This window comes from Oncorhynchus mykiss, chromosome 8 (assembly GCF_057628025.1).
Source record: "Oncorhynchus mykiss isolate SJ-2025 chromosome 8, ASM5762802v1, whole genome shotgun sequence".
NCBI lineage: Eukaryota > Metazoa > Chordata > Actinopteri > Salmoniformes > Salmonidae > Oncorhynchus > Oncorhynchus mykiss.
Window position 1 is genome coordinate 39,544,926 of NC_143029.1, and position 19,399 is coordinate 39,564,324.

Sequence of the window (19,399 nt, forward strand, 5' to 3'; positions counted from 1 at the left end):
ACACATGGAGTAAAACAAACATACAGTCAATAATACAGTATAAACAAGTCTATATACAATGTGAGCAAATGAGGTGAGAAGGGAGGTAAAGGCAAAAAAGGCCATGGTGGCAAGGTAAATACAATATAGCAAGTAAAACACTGGAATGGTAGTTTTGCAATGCAATAATGTGCAAAGTAGAAATAAAAATAATGTGGTGCAAAGGAGCAAAATAAATAAATAAATTAAATACAGTTGGGAAAGAGGTAGTTGTTTGGGCTAAATTATAGGTGGGCTATGTACAGGTGCAGTAATCTGTGAGCTGCTCTGACAGTTGGTGCTTAAAGCTAGTGAGGGAGATAAGTGTTTCCAGTTTCAGAGATTTTTGTAGCTCGTTCCAGTCATTGGCAGCAGAGAACTGGAAAGAGAGGCGGCCAAAGAAAGAATTGGTTTTGGGGGTGACTAGAGAGATATACCTGCTGGAGCGTGTGCTACAGGTGGGAGATGCTATGGTGACCAGCGAGCTGAGATAAGGGGGGACTTTACCTAGCAGGGTCTTGTAGATGACATGGAGCCAGTGGGTTTGGCGACGAGTATGAAGCGAGGGCCAGCCAACGAGAGCGTACAGGTCGCAATGGTGGGTAGTATATGGGGCTTTGGTGACAAAACGGATTGCACTGTGATAGACTGCATCCAATTTATTGAGTAGGGTATTGGAGGCTTGTTTGTAAATGACATCGCCAAAGTCGAGGATTGGTAGGATGGTCAGTTTTACAAGGGTATGTTTGGCAGCATGAGTGAAGGATGCTTTGTTGCGAAATAGGAAGCCAATTCTAGATTTAACTTTGGATTGGAGATGTTTGATATGGGTCTGGAAGGAGAGTTTACAGTCTAACCAGACACCTAAGTATTTGTAGTTGTCCACGTATTCTAAGTCAGAGCCGTCCAGAGTAGTGATGTTGGACAGGCGTGTAGGTGCAGGTAGCGATCGGTTGAAGAGCATGCATTTAGTTTTACTTGTATTTAAGAGCAATTGGAGGCCACGGAAGGAGAGTTGTATGGCATTGAAGCTTGCCTGGAGGGTTGTTAACACAGTGTCCAAAGAAGGGCCGGAAGTATACAGAATGGTGTCGTCTGCGTAGAGGTGGATCAGAGACTCACCAGCAGCAAGAGCGACCTCATTGATGTATACAGAGAAGAGAGTCGGACCAAGAATTGAACCCTGTGGCACCCCCATAGAGACTGCCAGAGGTCCGGACAACAGACCCTCCAATTTGACACACTGAACTCTATCAGAGAAGTAGTTGGTGAACCAGGCGAGGCAATCATTTGAGAAACCAAGGCTGTTGAGTCTGCCGATGAGGATGTGGTGATTGACAGAGTTGAAAGCCTTGGCCAGATCAATGAATACGGCTGCACAGTAATGTTTCTTATCGATGGCGGTTAAGATATCGTTTAGGACCTTGAGCGTGGCTGAGGTGCACCCATGACCAGCTCTGAAACCAGATTGCATAGCAGAGAAGGTATGGTGAGATTCGAAATGGTCGGTAATCTGTTTGTTGACTTGGCTTTCGAAGACCTTAGAAAGGCATGGTAGGATAGATATAGGTCTGTAGCAGTTTGGGTCAAGAGTGTCCCCCCCTTTGAAGAGGGGGATGACCGCAGCTGCTTTCCAATCTTTGGGAATCTCAGACGACACGAAAGAGAGGTTGAACAGGCTAGTAATAGGGGTGGCAACAATTTTGGCAGATAATTTTAGAAAGAAAGGGTCCAGATTGTCTAGCCCGGCTGATTTGTAGGGGTCCAGATTTTGCAGCTCTTTCAGAACATCAGCTGAATGGATTTGGGAGAAGGAGAAATGGGGAAGGCTTGGGCGAGTTGCTGTTGGGGGTGCAGTGCTGTTGACCGGGGTAGGAGTAGCCAGGTGGAAAGCATGGCCAGCCGTAGAAAAATGCTTATTGAAATTTTCAATTATGGTGGATTTATCAGTGGTGACAGTGTTTCCTATCTTCAGTGCAGTGGGCAGCTGGGAGGAGGTGTTCTTATTCTCCATGGACTTTACAGTGTCCCAGACCTTTTTTGAGTTAGTGTTGCAAGAAGCAAATTTCTGCTTGAAAAAGCTAGCCTTGGCTTTTCTAACTGCCTGTGTATAATGGTTTCTAGCTTCCCTGAACAGCTGCATATCACGGGGGCTGTTCGATGCTAATGCAGAACGCCATAGGATGTTTTTGTGTTGGTTAAGGGCAGTCAGGTCTGGGGAGAACCAAGGGCTATCTCTGTTCCTGGTTCTAAATTTCTTGAATGGGGCATGTTTATTTAAGATGGTTAGGAAGGCATTTAAAAAAAATATCCAGGCATCCTCTACTGACGGGATGAGGTCAATATCCTTCCAGGATACCCCGGCCAGGTCGATTAGAAAGGCCTGCTCGCTGAAGTGTTTCAGGGAGCGTTTTACAGTGATGAGAGGAGGTCGTTTGACCGCTGACCCATTACGGATGCAGGCAATGAGGCAGTGATCGCTGAGATCTTGGTTGAAGACAGCAGAGGTGTATTTAGAGGGGAAGTTGGTTAGGATGATATCTATGAGGGTGCCCGTGTTTAAGGCTTTGGGGAGGTACCTGGTAGGTTCATTGATAATTTGTGTGAGATTGAGGGCATCAAGTTTAGATTGTAGGATGGCTGGGGTGTTAAGCATGTTCCAGTTTAGGTCGCCTAGCAGCATGAGCTCTGAAGATAGATGGGGGGCAATCAGTTCACATATGGTGTCCAGAGCACAGCTGGGGGCAGAGGGTGGTCTATAGCAGGCGGCAACGGTGAGAGACTTGTTTTTAGAGAGGTGGATTTTTAAAAGTAGAAGTTCAAATTGTTTGGGTACAGACCTGGATAGTAGGACAGAACTCTGCAGGCTATCTTTGCAGTAGATTGCAACACCGCCCCCTTTGGCAGTTCTATCTTGTCTGAAAATGTTGTAGTTTGGAATTAAAATGTCTGAATTTTTGGTAGTCTTCCTAAGCCAGGATTCAGACACAGCTAGAACATCCGGGTTGGCAGAGTGTGCTAAAGCAGTGAATAGAACAAACTTAGGGAGGAGGCTTCTAATGTTAACATGCATGAAACCAAGGCTATTACGGTTACAGAAGTCGTCAAAAGAGAGCGCCTGGGGAATAGGAGTGGAGCTAGGCACTGCAGGGCCTGGATTCACCTCTACATCGCCAGAGGAACATAGGAGGAGTAGAATAAGGGTGCGGCTAAAAGCAATAAGAATTGGTCGTCTAGAACGTCTGGAACAGAGAGTAAAAGGAGGTTTCTGGGGGTAGGATAAGGTAGGATGTGAATACAGTGGAGGTAAACCTAGGTATTGAGTGATGAAGAGAGAGATATTGTCTCTAGAAACATCATTGAAACCAGGAGATGTCATTGCATGTGTGGGTGGTGGAACTAATAGGTTGGATAAGGTATAGTGAGCAGGACTAGAGGCTCTACAGTGAAATAAGCCAATAAACACTAACCAGAACAGCAATGGACAAGACATATTGACATTAAGGAGAGGCATGCTTAGTCGAGTGATCAAAAGGGTCCAGTGAGTGGAGAGGTTGGTTGAGGGTCACGGCGATTTAGACAGCTAGCCAGGCCATCGGTAGCAAGCTAGCATAGGATGGAGGTATGTTGTTAGCCACCTCTTGCGTTCGGTCAGTAGATTAGTGGGGTTCCGTGTGGTAGAGGGGATTAATCCAAATCACACAACAACAACAAAGATAAGAACAATAGATATAGTTATAGAGGCCCGAGAAGAAAACATAATAATAATAATAAAAATAAATAAATTGTCCGATTGTCTATTCAGATAGCAGCCGGTAAGACAGCTAACGGTTAGCGGGCCGCAGATGGGCGTTCAGGTAACGTCGCGACGGAGGAGCCAGCCGGATCTCCTTCAGGTAGATAACGTCGGCAGTCCAGTTGTGAAGGCCCGGTGGGGCTCCGCGTAGGCAGTAAAACGGGTCCGGATAGGTGACTGCAGCCCAGGAGTGAATGATGGAACTCAGGAGTGATTGACGGAGCTGGCTAGCACCGGAACAATCGATGTTTGCTCCGGAATCGACGAAAGCCGACTGTCACACGGATAGCAGCTAGCTAGCTGTGAGATCCGGGTATGAATGTCCAGAGAGCAGTTGAAATCCAGGGACATGGAGAGAAAAATTGGTCCGGTATGTTCCGTTCCGAGCCGCGCTGCGCCGTACAAAACTGGCGATAGATTTTCGAGCTAAAGGATAGCTGATGACCACAAACCGTGGTTAGCTGAATACTAACGATTTGCCAGTAAAGAAGCTAACTAGCTTCTGATTAGCTTCTGGATTAGCTTCTGGGCTAGCTCCTGGCTAGCTTCTGGCTAGTTTCTGGCTAGCTTCTTGGAGTTTCTGGCTAGCTTCTTGGAGGATTACAGATCTGAGGTAAATAATAGTTTTTTATAAATATAAATTGGTGAGGCTGGTTGCAGGAGAGTGTTTTGAATATGAGTTGATGGAAAATAAAAATAAAATGTATGTGAAAAAAGTTGTAAATATATATATATATATATACAGGACACGACAAGACGAGGACAAAAGACGTCTGAACTGCTATGCGATCTTGGAGAGAATGATAAGGAATTGTTCTCTGTTTCAATGTCTTTTCAATGTCTGTTTCATATAGACCGCTGTACCAGTCTCAGAATAGGAGTGCTGATCTAGGATCAGGGACCGGATTCACAAAACCTTCTTAAGAAGATATTTCTTCTTAACTGACATGTTTTCCTTAACTATAGACTTAAGATGAAAGTTGAGCAAAGTTGCTATTCCTCAATAAAGTTATTGGAAATGTTCTTAAGGTTTTTCCTAAGTTTCTTCCTAAGAAAAAAGTTAAGAAGAAATGGGATTCTTGAAAATAATGCTTTAAGATTTCTTCTTTTGAAATGTGCTTAACTTTAGGACAGCTAAACACTTTTGCAACCATGAACGTTTTCTTGCGCTACAGACACATTTGGCTACCGGATATTTAAATACAGCAAGAATACATATGAACCACGCATTACCTAGCTAGCTAGTAATTAACAATATATTACAATATTCTAGAAGTGTTAAATTGCTAGCGCTAATCTTGTCAATTTGCAAAGAAGAACATGGCTAGCTTAGCTAATGTTAATGTCGTTGGCTATAATGTCTTTACACGTTAGCTAGCTAACATCGCTAACTAACTTACCGGTCGCGCAGTCCCTCTACCACCATCTCTATGATGGGCGACACCTTCTCCTCCAGCTTGTCCACATGAATGGTCTCTCATCTCCCTTCTTCTTAGCAGCCTACTTGATGTCGGACCACTTTTTTTTTTTACGGCGTCACTGTCCCTTGCCATACCCCCGACGGCAGAGACAGACTCGGCCACTCTCGCCCATCCTTTCTTTTTGGTTATCAAGTCTCCCCAACAGCAACCTTTTTCCTGGCTGCTATTTCCTCCACCTTCACTTCAATCTCTTTTCTTGGTTGACCATTTTTTGATTTTGATATAGCTAGTGTGATGGCTATATGATGTGTGAAAAAATAACGAAATAACTCAATCCGATCATCCCTGTCACATAGGCTTATTTATTGGTTTCAAGCACGTTACTAATGTCAATGCCACATAAGACATTTTATGAAGTTCCTAAGGAAACTACGAATTCCTAAGAACATTTTGAGGAATTGCATTTACGAACTATCTTATGAACTTCCTATTTTGTTCCTTAAACTTCTTAACTTTTTTTCATAAGTAATATTTTGTGAATCCAGCCCCAGGTCCCCTCTATCCATGTCATCTTTTTCGTGATGATCTAAAAGGCAAAACTGAGGCTCAATCAGCACTCCTCCTCTGAGACGCTTGACACATATGGCCCCAGATATTCTTCCTAACTAAGCATGTTGCCCTGTATGCTGTGCTCTACTGTGTAGGAGGCAGCAGGAGGTTCCTGTTCTGAAGGACCAGGTGATGGAGGAGGCCCAGCGGAGGGAGCGCTTAGAGCAGATCCAGGGCTTCAGGTTGGTCAGAGACACTGTGCTGGAACACCGCAGGCAGGAGCAGGCTAACAGGAAGGAGCTCAAGAGACGCCAGCTGGAGATGTACGACGGCCTACAGGTCAGCACAGGGTTAACGGGGTTGTACATATAACGCACAGGTACGTGCACACACACATACACACAACACAGAGAACAGAACAACTCTGCACAAACAGTATAAAACTGTGATTCATACTGTTATGACTTTGAGAGGAAAAGGGACAGGACAGGATAGAATATCAGTAGCCTTCCGAGCCGCTTGATCACGCGAGCTTACATGAATGGTTCGCCATTTGTGGGAACTCGCGAGATCAGGCAGCTCGTGAGGCTAGGATATCAGTTGACCATCTCTCGTACCGCCTTCTTTGTCCCCTTCCCTCTCTCTCTGTCCAGGTGGCGCTGGGAGTGCAGCGTCAGAAGGTGCTGGCGGCCCGGGAGGTGTTCCGAAACCGGCTACTGGAGGCGGAGCTTCGTCGTCAGGAGGAGGAAGAGTTGGCTCTGGAGGCCGCTAGGCAGGTGGAGCTTGAGAAGAACGCCGTCCAGCAACCCAGCAAGCAGGCCAAAAGTGCCAGCAAGAAGAAGTGATCCCATTGGGTACGCCTTCACTGTCCCCAACCCCTCCTCCTTGATTGTCAGCCAATCTGAGTCAGTCGTTACGATATAGAGCAATATTTATAGAGAGCAATATTCACCTAAAGTGTTTTTACTTCAGTGTTTAGAAAATATTATTTTATTGCAAATAGTGCTTCATTAAATACTATTCACATGTATTTGTTATTCCAGTCTGATTCTGATAGTGCTGCAATGTTGTCTGTTCTTTCTGTCTGTCATTAAAACACTGTGTCAGCTATCTGGAGGACTCAAACCTCAGGTTGCTTACTTGTAACTCCTATACAGTGAAACATCTTGCCCATTGCAAGAAAACATATTGCAGACATCAAAATGACAGAAATAGAAAATGCACAGAACCCAGTTGTCAGTCATTTCCTCAATTATTGATCACTTCCCTCTAAAGAACGCCAGGGACATCTTTAATACCTACGCATTACTGATTTTACCTTTATATTCATCTGCAGTTTTGAAGGTCACAGTATTGACTGGATCACCAGATCAATGGAAGACACAAGTGTTGGGCTCAACCAAACATCTATGGGCTGGCTGACTGACTGATTGGTTGGTTAAGACTGCCTCGCACCATTCGTATTTGCGGCCTGGTTTGGTTCATTCCCAATAAGCTCACCTTGCTGATCAATGGTAGTGTTGATGGCAGGCAAACCAGCTTTGGTCAAAGTAGAAGGAAACAGAGAATATGTTTGAACTACAAGTATTACAGCTCTGATGCCCTGAGTTAGAGACAGTGGTACAGTCAAAGCCTGAATCAACAATCTTGACATCTTTGGTACAGCTTCTCACAGGTAGGACAATGGCCCTGGTCCAATACTTCAGAGATGCATCCTTCCTTGTTCTCTTGAGGTAAGCACAGATCTAGAAGTGACTGAATAGGTGAAAGCAAACTGCTGCCTTATTACGTCCACCAATCAACTCAGATTCATGATGACTTCAGGGAAGTGTAGGTAGGAAGGAAGGCTGCATTTATAAAGTATTCAAACAGTCCTGAGGAGAGGAGAGCCCAGTCAGTGTAATCCTAGTCAGGTGCTGAGGAACGGGAAATCAAATGAAAAAGAAAGGGGCAATGGTGCCATCTAGTGGTGTTAATGCTTAATAAACCCTCATCGGTGCTCTAATCTAAAAGCCTTCGAAATGCTATGGGATTCTCAAGGTTGACAATAATGAATAGTTATATTTTGTGCCAGAAGAAACTATTGTGTGAGTGCACATGTTAATGCGTGCAAATGTGTGTGTGTTTGTTGCAGGTTGAGTCAGCGGCGCAAGGGTGTACAGAGCTATTCCATTGTTTGGTTGTAGATGGCTCACCTCACACATCCTTATGGAGAATTCTGGCATGTTCCTATGGCCTACAACAACACTACATGACAGTGTCGTTATTGTAGGCAAGGTCACCATAGACCTCTACATTGTGTGATAATATGTACGTATGTATCTTGTCAGTCAGTGTGTGTTCTACCTAGCTGCAGACCGTAATAAGAGAGTACTCACATAGGCCTGTGCTGTCCAGACTGTGTGTGTGTCTGTTCAGCCTGGCAGTCAGGCCTCATCCAGCCAACACAACCCTTATTTCCCCCCGTAGCCGCATGACGGAGCTAATCCACTAAACCCTGTTCCAGGCACAGAGCGTTCCCTGCTTCCTTTTCCTCTGCTCTCCCTCGCTTTTCATTTCATCATTGTTATTTTCAGTTTTTCTCTTGTTTGTTTCCCTTTCCACTGAGGTGCAGGAAAACCTTCTATGCCTGGCAGCTTGTTCACCTTCTTTCAATGAAAAGCACGATGGCAAACCTGTCCTTTATTATGAAATTCCGTAACAGTGTAATTGCCATCGACGTGTGTATTAATTGTAAAGCCGTCTGTTCTGTAAGTCGGCAGCTGTTGTGTTTATGATAGGATATAAATATGTTCTGAGGGAAGGGTAACTATGAAACAACCTTGAGCAGAAGGGAGGTCGAGCCTAGTTGTGTGTGTATATATATATATGTGTGTGTGTGTGTGTGTGTGTCTGACTAAATGTGTCAGTGTGTAACGAGAGAATCTGTGGGGCTTAATTGGAGGCGTAGAGAAAGGGATGATGAAATCAGGTGAAACAGGAGCAACACACACAGACAGAGCAGGCATTGAGTGACGTGTGTGGGCTTTGGAACCCCTTTCCCTCCCTGCTGAGCACCATGACAAATAGGAATCGTTGAGTCATCCATCTACATACAGAAGGACATGGATCGGCCGGTCAGAAGGTATTCGCTCATACTTGCGAGTCTTTGACACAGACAGGGAGAGAATAACAAGAGGATGACTCATTCAACCTGTCAATATATCCATACATTCGGACTCCCTACTTCCTGACCCATTCACACATTTACTGAGTCACACACACACGTGAAGTACTGAATCTTCCTGCAATTTTGTATAGCTCTTTCAACAAGATCTCAAAGCACTTTACATTGTATTTTCTGTATTTGGTTGGTTGACTCATGCGCGCATATAGACTCCTCTGTGAGCTCAGTGAGGTGGGAGAGGGTCATTTGGATCGCTGGTTCCACATTGTGCTGCAGCACTGCCGTCTGGGAATTGAAATCCTCCAGGGGGTACAGTCTTTTGCCACAAGAGAGCGAGAGAGAACTGCTTCTCAGCCCTGTTTGATGAGGAGGGTTAGGCAGGGTGCCAGAGCCTTGCTGTTTTATGGAACGATTGCACCACAGACAGGAGAAGGTAGGCTTCCAGGATTGAGCTCAAGGTTTTACTGCAGTAATCCGACACATCCTAACACACACTCTCACACGCTGTCGCGCACACACACATCTTTGTTTTTTTTTCTGTCGTCAAAATGATGAAAGCTGGACAGCACCCCAGACTAGTAGCAAAGAAATGCTGACCTGGATGCAGTTTCACCTCAGTAATCCTTCTCTGCTCTACCTTCCCTGTTACTCCCCCTGAGCCTTACTCCCTCATCTGTCTCCCTGACGCCCAGTCAAGGAGCAGAGTGCAAGACGCACAGGAGCGACAACACAGCAAGATATCAAATAAATGAGGGTGGAAAACAGAGAGAAAATAACAAATAGCTGAATGTCAGAAATACAGGAGGAGTGAACACAACAATAAGGTCACAGCTGAGGAAAACACAAAATGGTGCACCAAACAGATAAGCAAACACATCCTCGTCAGAATGTTTTAACAATCTAACTGTTAATGCTGTGACAATCCTTTGGTCTCTTTTTGCAGATATGATTCCCATTGGACCTCCCATCCTGGTCTCATAGACTAGACATAGTAAATGTACATCCGAGACACTCAAGTTAGTATGATACGGTTAGACAGAAGGTTATTTAAAGCAAAAATGAAAGTAAGGTTGTTGGTCAGCCACGATGGGTGAGCGTGTAATGTGAATGTCTAGCAAACCCAAGGTTGTGTGTTCAAATCATCATGGACAACTGTAGCATTTTAGCTAATTGGCAACTTTGCAACTACTTACTATTTATTTGCAACTACTTAGCATGTTAGCTTCCCCTAACCTTAACCCCTAGCCTAGCAAATGTTAGCCACCTTCCTAACATTAGGAATTTATCATACGTTTTGCAAATTCGGAACTTTTGTACAAATTGCAATTCGTAATAGATCATAAAAATTGTAATTCATAACATATCATACAAAATGAATGCTGGACCACAACCGCTAGCCTAGCGGTTAAGAACGTTGGGCCAGTAACCAAAAGGTTGCTGGTTCGAATCCCTGAGCCGGCAAGTTGGGAAAATCTGCCGTTCTGCCCTTGAGCAAGACGTCGATTGCACCTCTGATTGAGGGGTTGGGTTAAATGCAGAAGACACATTTCGGTTGAATGTATCCCACAAATTAATACACACCATACGAAGCATAACATATACTAATTGCAGGATGTCCTGGATTTATGTTTGCTATGTTACATCTACACCGGATGCCAGGTTGGACCTCCGTATCTACTTTAAGTGACTAGTTCTTGTAGAGAACTGGACAGAAGGTCAAACAACCCAGGGGGTCAATGGATGGACAGTGGAGTGGAGACACGCTGTGGTAAATCCCTGTGCTCTGTCCATCGATCGTCCAGCTGCTTCCTGGGGTAGAACAGGAAGAGACAGGAGAGAGAGGAAGACTGTCAGTCACACCAGGGGTGGGATTGGCAGTTGTCTGTCACTCAGGAGATCAAACATGACTTTAGGGACTGAGGGAGTGTTTTTTTTTTTACTATCCTTGTGGGGATCAGAAGTCCTCACATGGATAGTTAAACTAGGAAAATTATTTTTTCCGGTCCCCATGAGGAAAAAAGCTATTTTAGGGTTAGGATTTAGGCTTAAGGTTAGGATAGGGTTTAGGGAATATAGGATTATGGATGTAAGATGGCACAGTACAGGTGCATCAAAGCTGGAACCGAGAGACTGAAAATCAGCTTCAATCTCAAGGCCATCAGACTGTTCTTAGAGGCTGCTCCCTATGTACCTAGACATAGAACACTGGTCACTTTAATAATGTTTACATACTGGTTGAGAGGATGCCAAGAGTGTGCAAAGCTGCCAAAGGGTGGAAACTTTGAAGAATCTCAAATATAAAATATATTTTGATTGGTTAAACACTTTTTTGGTTACTACATGATTCCATATGTGTTATTGCGTGTGTGCGTTCACTTCAGGCCTTGACAGATGAACAGACAGACAGATGACACATTTTTCATTAAATAATTTCAGACAGGCAGGCCATTATATCGTAACATAATTGCTTCTCATTAGCGGTGATTGCGTTTGACCGGCAACAGACATGCCTTATTTTACACTTGAGCTGAGAGGTGTCAAGTTGCCAATAAAGCTGAGTTTCTCCGCCGTGGGACGTAGGAACCATAATGAAAACCGATTACAATTAAGCCCCTGATTTACCACTAGAGGCCCTGGGAGTCACTATAGATAGAGACAGGGCCTTGGTAAGAACCCTCTCTGCATAATATCTTCAGGTATTGTTTCCTAATTCATACATCTCTCATCTCTCACTGTCTTTGGAAGATTACTTCATATCTCTCCACATCTGGAAGATTAGAGTTGTATTATTGACACGTAGGCTTCAGTGTGAGGTATGAAAATTGGTTTATGGATGTAAATCGAACGAAGCGTGGAATACTCTCTCACCCCTAACCTGTTTTCTGAAGATGTAATTACAGTACATGTATGTTTACATTACATGCTGGAATCATGAGGTTGTTTCAGTCTTCTTTATTAGACTCCTTATAAGAGTGTCTTATAAGAGTGTCTTCTAAATTACTTACTTGAATGTAATCCTTTGGCCCCTCTCTTTCTTTGCAATCTCCAACCTTTCTTCCTCAGCCACTTTACAGACTAGAAATCCCAATCACTCTAAGTGTCTATGAAGGACATTGGGTAAAACCATCCAAGCTATCCATGGAGGTCAATTCACTCTGTAGGCACCTGTTCCAATTGCCACAGCCAGGAATATTGTTTATGTCTCGGGGCATACACACACACACGGTTCGGTCATGGTCAAAGACTGCTGAACTTACTTGTTGATCAGTGCGTTTGAACCCTGTGGAGGACGGGCCCGTTTCCCAGAGGGGTGGCGGTCGAATGCCGAACTGTCATATATTGATAATCATTATCGACGGCCGGGGACAGCGATAAACAGGGTGCGAAGGACCAGAGAGGCATGCGGTGAGCATCATATTTCTCCACCCACTCCTCTCCTCCTCCAACTCCTTTATCTGCCTGTTGTGTGTGCCGCTGGGACAGAAAATAAATCCTGCTGAGTTATCAACACAGTTGGTGGTCAATGTCATACTAATTCCTGTCAATTCAATAAAAATCATGGGTAGTGTTCAATCAATTCAATCAATTTCCAGTTAATGCCTTCTATTGCATTCAATGACAATGGAAAGGAACCCATTTTTGTATACCCCTTCGTCTGTAGCAAAGAAACGATTGCAAGTCAATGAATGACAAAAAGAGGACATCAGTTTACCTGTCTCCAACTTGGTTCTTTAAAACAGCTCTTCATGTATTGTCTTCCGACAGGTGGCATCACTCCTATGCCACGGTCATCCCTCAACAGTGCAGTCGGGATCATTGCGCTTTCTGATGTTTTTTGTTTTTTTTACCTCCGAACAATCCTCCATTTTGGCTCCTTTGACTGCAGTTTCTCAGTGTGAATGTGCTCCCCTAAAAGCCCTGTGTCACCGCGTTAATGACATTACCGGTGCCCTTTAGTTTAATCATAGCGTCTGTCTCCTCCCAGGGAGTTGTCTGTTGATAGGAGTCCTATCGCCTTTGCTGATTGTAGGCACTGATACCAGCTGTGCCGCCCTGAGTGTAGAGCAGACTAGCCAGCCAGTGTCGCGTCACGTCCATTCCCCGAGCCTTGCTGCTCCAATGCACACTTCGGCGCACGCACCCACACACACACACACAAAGAGACGCTCACACACACACACAAAGAGATGCGCTCTCACACACACACACAAAGAGACGCTCACACACACACACGCAGAGATGCACACACAATCCAATCCAAGCCCCTACCTACACACACAAAACCAAACACCTCTCTCTCTCTCTCTCTCTCTCTCTCTCTCATATACACACACTCCCACGTATGCACTCTCTATTTACCCGTCTCTGTCTCGCCATCATCTCTGGGTTGTTACTGTTCATAGCTGCATATTTCACTGACCTTTTGCAATCATCCATTTTAATCTGATTGGACCTATCCTTGTTAAACAAGCACTCGCCTTTTTACAAGGTCAGCATCAAAGAATCCTGTGACTCCATATACAGTGCCTTGCGAAAGTATTCGGCCCCCTTGAACTTTGCGACCTTTTGCCATATTTCAGGCTTCAAACATAAAGATATAAAACTGTATTTTTTTGTGAAGAATCAACAACAAGTGGGACACAATCATGAAGTGGAACGACATTTATTGGATATTTCAAACTTTTTTAACAAATCAAAAACTGAAAAATTGGGCGTGCAAAATTATTCAGCCCCCTTAAATTAATACTTTGTAGCGCCACCTTTTGCTGCGATTACAGCTGTAAGTCGCTTGGGGTATGTCTCTATCAGTTTTGCACATCGAGAGACTGACATTTTTTCCCATTCCTCCTTGCAAAAAAGCTTGAGCTCAGTGAGGTTGGATGGAGAGCATTTGTGAACAGCAGTTTTCAATTCTTTCCACAGATTCTCGATTGGATTCAGGTCTGGACTTTGACTTGGCCATTCTAACACCTGGATATGTTTATTTTTGAACCATTCCATTGTAGATTTTGCTTTATGTTTTGGATCATTGTCTTGTTGGAAGACAAATCTCCGTCCCAGTCTCAGGTCTTTTGCAGACTCCATCAGGTTTTCTTCCAGAATGGTCCTGTATTTGGCTCCATCCATCTTCCCATCAATTTTAACCATCTTCCCTGTCCCTGCTGAAGAAAAGCAGGCCCAAACCATGATGCTGCCACCACCATGTTTGACAGTGGGGATGGTGTGTTCAGCTGTGTTGCTTTTACGCCAAACATAACGTTTTGCATTGTTCATCTGACCAGAGCACCTTCTTCCACATGTTTGGTGTGTCTCCCAGGTGGCTTGTGGCAAACTTTAAACAACACTTTTTATGGATATCTTTAAGAAATGGCTTTCTTCTTGCCACTCTTCCATAAAGGCCAGATTTGTGCAATATACAACTGATTGGCTGCATCTCTGATCAGTCTTCTCCTTGTATGAGCTGAAAGTTTAGAGGGACGGCCAGGTCTTGGTAGATTTGCAGTGGTCTGATACTCCTTCCATTTCAATATTATCGCTTGCACAGTGCTCCTTGGGATGTTTAAAGCTTGGGAAATCTTTTTGTATCCAAATCCGGCTTTAAACTTCTTCACAACAGTATCTCGGACCTGCCTGGTGTGTTCCTTGTTCTTCATGATGCTCTCTGCGCTTTTAACGGACCTCTGAGACTATCACAGTGCAGGTGCATTTATACGGAGACTTGATTACACACAGGTAGATTGTATTTATCATCATTAGTCATTTAGGTCAACATTGGATCATTCAGAGATCCTCACTGAACTTCTGGAGAGAGTTTGCTGCACTGAAAGTAAAGGGGCTGAATAATTTTGCACGCCCAATTTTTCAGTTTTTGAATTGTTAAAAAAGTTTGAAATATCCAATAAATGTTGTTCCACTTCATGATTGTGTCCCACTTGTTGTTGATTCTTCACAAAAAAATACAGTTTTATATCTTTATGTTTGAAGCCTGAAATGTGGCAAAAGGTCGCAAAGTTCAAGGGGGCCGAATACTTTCGCAAGGCACTGTATCTCTCCTCTCTGTTGGAGGTAAATATTGACCTCTCTGTCAGTGAAACTTCAAACAGGCACAAGTCATTATTGGGCTGGTTATTTAAGCTGGGTGTCATGAAAAGTGCCATGGTTTTAATGAAGGCTTTATTATGTTTTTAAATATCTATGCCTCCATCCGTTAATCTCCTTTATCACTTATGAAGAGTTATGAGGTTCTGTGCAGTAGAGGGTACACGCTTATACATACTTATTTTTCAGTGAGCATTGCGCTTACTGACTTCTTAATCCCGATGATGCGTATCAAAGTAGTGTAGCGGAGGTATACGCCGTATCAACGAAAAAGGCTGATGGAACAGATCAGACTGTTTCTCTTAAAATGTTTATCATTTAGGTGCAGCAATGTGCACACCGCGGTAGGCCTATGCGTGAATGTTCCAAAATGCAATTTGTGAGATAATGCCTTTCTAAAATGCACACCGCACACCCGAACGGTTTCATGGACATACTTGGAAATGGACATGCATGGTAAAAAACCGTTAGGAATGTTGAAGAGGGGAGATCTAAGCATGCAGAAACTATCATGGGCTGCTAATATGACTAGGATAATGCCATTGGCTGCTAGACAATGAAATATGGAAAAGCAATAGAACAGGAGAAAGCATATGAGGAAGTCTTTAGAAAAGAATTGCCTCCACGTTTCTTTGGTGGGTTCGTGGATAAAGGCCTCATTGAGGCAAGGTAAGACATGCCTCATAATATGAAGTAAAACGTCCAGGTTTTGAGCAATTAAGGAACAGGACAAATATAGTGAAGCTAATGACAGGCATAACTATACTCTGGTAGATGGAATGGCTTTCCTAATAACCGTCTCAATTAAATGTTAGGCTACTTTGTAGCTAGTTATGTCTATCTGGCAGAATGATGTCATGATTATTTGCGTCAATCCAGTGGCCATTTGTTTAGCAAACTCCCATCTCATGTGCTACAGAAACACTGCTAACCAAATAGTGCTAGGTGCCTGTGCACTTGAATTAAACGGTAACTACACTGAATTAAATGGTAGCTACACTCAAACATGTGTTCAATTTTTTTCCCAGACCTCAAAAGTGGTCTCCTGATGTGGTTTAAGCATTGTCATGGACTTATAACATCCAATTTGGTTGTGTTTCTATTAAAATGGTTTGACTTTCAGAACAGAAACCTGAATAAAAAGAATATACATCTGAAACGTGTGAATTTCTTACTCAGTTGAGACTCATTTATCTGTTTCAATAGTAGGCCTACTTGCACAGCTTGACCTGACTATGAAAGACCAATATGGGATTTATAATTTGAGATCATTCTGAGTGTATGTCACTGTTTCTAATACAATTTTTCACACAGGTCGCCTTCGCTGGGTGGGCCTCTTTTCCAGGCATCACTGCACCACTGGTTCTGTGTGACCATAGGGGGTGTCATTTACCCAGATATCTCCCATACTGTGTGACACACACATTTACACACACACGTAATCAGAGCGCGAATGACATTGAAACATCCCCCTATTTAACCACACACAGACAATTAAGCGCTCCCTCAAGGACAGCGACTCATTAATCCTTTACACTTGTGGGAATTTGGATATACGGATAGGGCTAAATTGAAATTTTCCGTACAGAAGACAATGTATAATATGAAAAGCATAAGAATTGAAAGGGAACATTTTGGAGATTATGGGAAAGGTATTAGGCCAAAGTTGAGAGAACAGTTCACCTGACTGACACAAGACAGAATCCAAACATTACACTGCTGATTTTATGTGCATTTTACACTGAATGTCCAAACATTAGGAACACCTTCCTAATATTGAGTCACATCCCCTTCTGCCCCCACAACAGCCTCAATTCATCGGGGAGTCAGAAGCGTTCCACAGGGATGCTGGCCCACGTTGACTCCAACGCTTCCCAAAGTTGTCAAGTTGGCTGGATGTCCTTTGGGTGGTGGACTATTCTTGATACACCCAGGAAACTTCTGAGCGTGAAAAACGCAGCAGCATTGCAGTTCTTGCTTTTCTTGTGCCTGGCACCAACTCCCATACCCTGTTCAAAGGCAGTATATTGTCCATTCACCCACTGAATGACACACCACACACAATCCATGTCTCAGTTGTCTCAAGGCTCAAAAATATTTATTTAACCAGTCTCCTCCTCTTCATCTACACTGATTGACATCAATAAGGGATTATAGTTTTCACCTGGTTAGTCTGTCATGCAAAGAGCAGGTGTTCCTAATGTTTTGTACACTAGGTACTTTTCGCCGCATTTGTTGATAACGACATCTGAAAATACTCTGGATGCATTCAGTAACATCCCACTGCGCACACACTGGTTGAATCGACGTGGAATAAATGTTGAATTGACATCTGTGCCGTGTGGGATGATAAGAATATTCCCACAAAAAAATGTAGGGTTGGCGCAATATAAAACAAAAAAAATTGCAAGGGTTTGAGTGAGAGGACTAACTGGTGTCTCCAAGTGGCCGCACACCTCTCCGAAGTGTGCACAGTTCCGAAGTCATTCCAATGCACTTGTATGACTCAAAGATGCTTTTTTTGAGCTCTCCTCGCAAGCGCACACTTGTCGTTTTGCACACCTGCGTCCTCGCCATCACACGATTTCTGTTTTAAACAATACAAAAAAACGTCCCATTTATAAATCTGGGTCAGGTGAGCATCATTTGAAAGCTTGTTCTGTTGCCAGCTAAGTTATGAAATAGGATTTTACAGTGTTCGGCAATTCAGAGAACGATCGTAATTTTGTGCGCATAGAAAAGTGTCCGGTGAGTGTTCCGCAGTGAATTTTCTTCACAATTGACAAACATAAATAGGCTTATTCTGTTCAGAACAACCCAGGGTATGATGTGGTGTCATAAACGTTGACACAGTGAAATGAATTGTATGATATGGAAATGTGCACATTTGGACTGCTTCCATGACATAGGTATTTATTATAATCCTCAACATCTCATCTTTCTAAATACATCACGTCCTCTTAAATTACAGCACTTCTCTCACTCACGACTGCGTTGCTCAAATTCAGAGAGGCTGACAGTCAAAATCCATACTGTGCTGTGAAGCACAGAGCCTGAGCTCTGATGTCATGTTACTGTACAGCCACTGCGTTCTAATGTAGCTTATCAGTGCCCAAATCTGCTATTTAAACCTGCATACGGGTACAACTTTAAAGGGATACCCTTTAAATCCTCTGAGGCTCAGAATGTGTCTGCATATATGAGTACATATTGCGTATCTGAGCAAGGTGTCCTATCCCTCGTTAGGGTCCGTTGCTGTGCATTGTGGGTTGATGGCAGTGTACCGGTGGGATGGTGAGGTCATAAGGCTCTGTACTCAGGTGTGTTGTGATTAGCTAGATTAACTGCGCCTGTTATTTAAGGTAGAAAGGTAGTTCAAACCTCCTCTCTAGCGTAATATGTTGTCTCAGTGCATGACAAATAGAGGCTTCCCATCATCCTTTTGACCTGGCATTGTCCCAGATTTTCACACCATTTAACCTGTGGCCTGTCATTGTCCCTTTACAGTAATGTGCTGTTAAACCAAATGTTTTGGAAATGTATTGTAACATACTGTAGCGACCCGCACAGACAGCTGTGTGTTATGTGTTAGGCTAGTAGGTGGTTGTGTTGTACTTACCAGTACCCAGTCCGACATGCCAATCAACCTGCTATCTCCCAATCACAGGAATGCCTGGAATGTTCTGATGCCAGGCATCCTGACGGTTGGCGGAGTGGCGTGGAGTGGGGTTGGGCAGGGGGATGGAGCATTGGAAGTTTTATGATCTAGTCAGGTCATTACAATACAGTACTTTTTTTCCTTTCTTTTTTACAGTATCTTACAGGTAACTGACTGCCAGTAAGTTACCGTAAGTGTAGTCTGTCGTTATAACTATGCACTAGGCTAGTTTTTTTATGTTGAAATGATATATGAAAGCCAATGTGTTTTTGCCCAGGATAGCGCTTACTCGTCCTTGTACATACGTCCTATTGGGTGTTATACTGCCTGTTATTGAGTTTCCATTAAGATGTCGATGTTAGAGAGATTTATCAGAGTAAAAAGCCTGTACATGATGCCACCACAGATAAGTACCAAGTCATCTGTTACACAAATTACCAACATGATGGTGTTATGATGGTGTTGTTGGTCTTAATGTATAATGCTGCAGTGCCAAAGAGCCTGCCCTTTTCACCCCAATGATGTATACATGTCTATGGTTCATCCTAACCCCTGGCGTTGGATTACCACTAGATTAGACATACAATATGTTTTACAGAAACACAGATCCCTGTGTATGTGTATATTTCCCACGGTTACTCTGCTAACTGATGACAGATGGGGTGCTCCAGGGCCAGGATGATTTATTGTGA

The 19,399-nt window shown here is 43.6% G+C and overlaps 1 protein-coding gene across 1 annotated transcript in view; it reads left to right on the plus strand.

Annotated features, from left to right (window-relative positions):
• Positions 1-6,894, plus strand: part of adgb (androglobin) — a 118,349-nt gene extending 111,455 nt beyond the window's left edge. The window contains exons 35-36 of the mRNA XM_036985453.2: positions 5,940-6,123; positions 6,438-6,894. Coding sequence (XP_036841348.2) covers positions 5,940-6,123; positions 6,438-6,629 — 376 coding nt within the window. The 3' untranslated portion in view covers positions 6,630-6,894. The remainder of the gene's footprint in view (positions 1-5,939; positions 6,124-6,437) is intronic.
• The last annotated feature ends 12,505 nt before the right edge of the window (positions 6,895-19,399 follow it).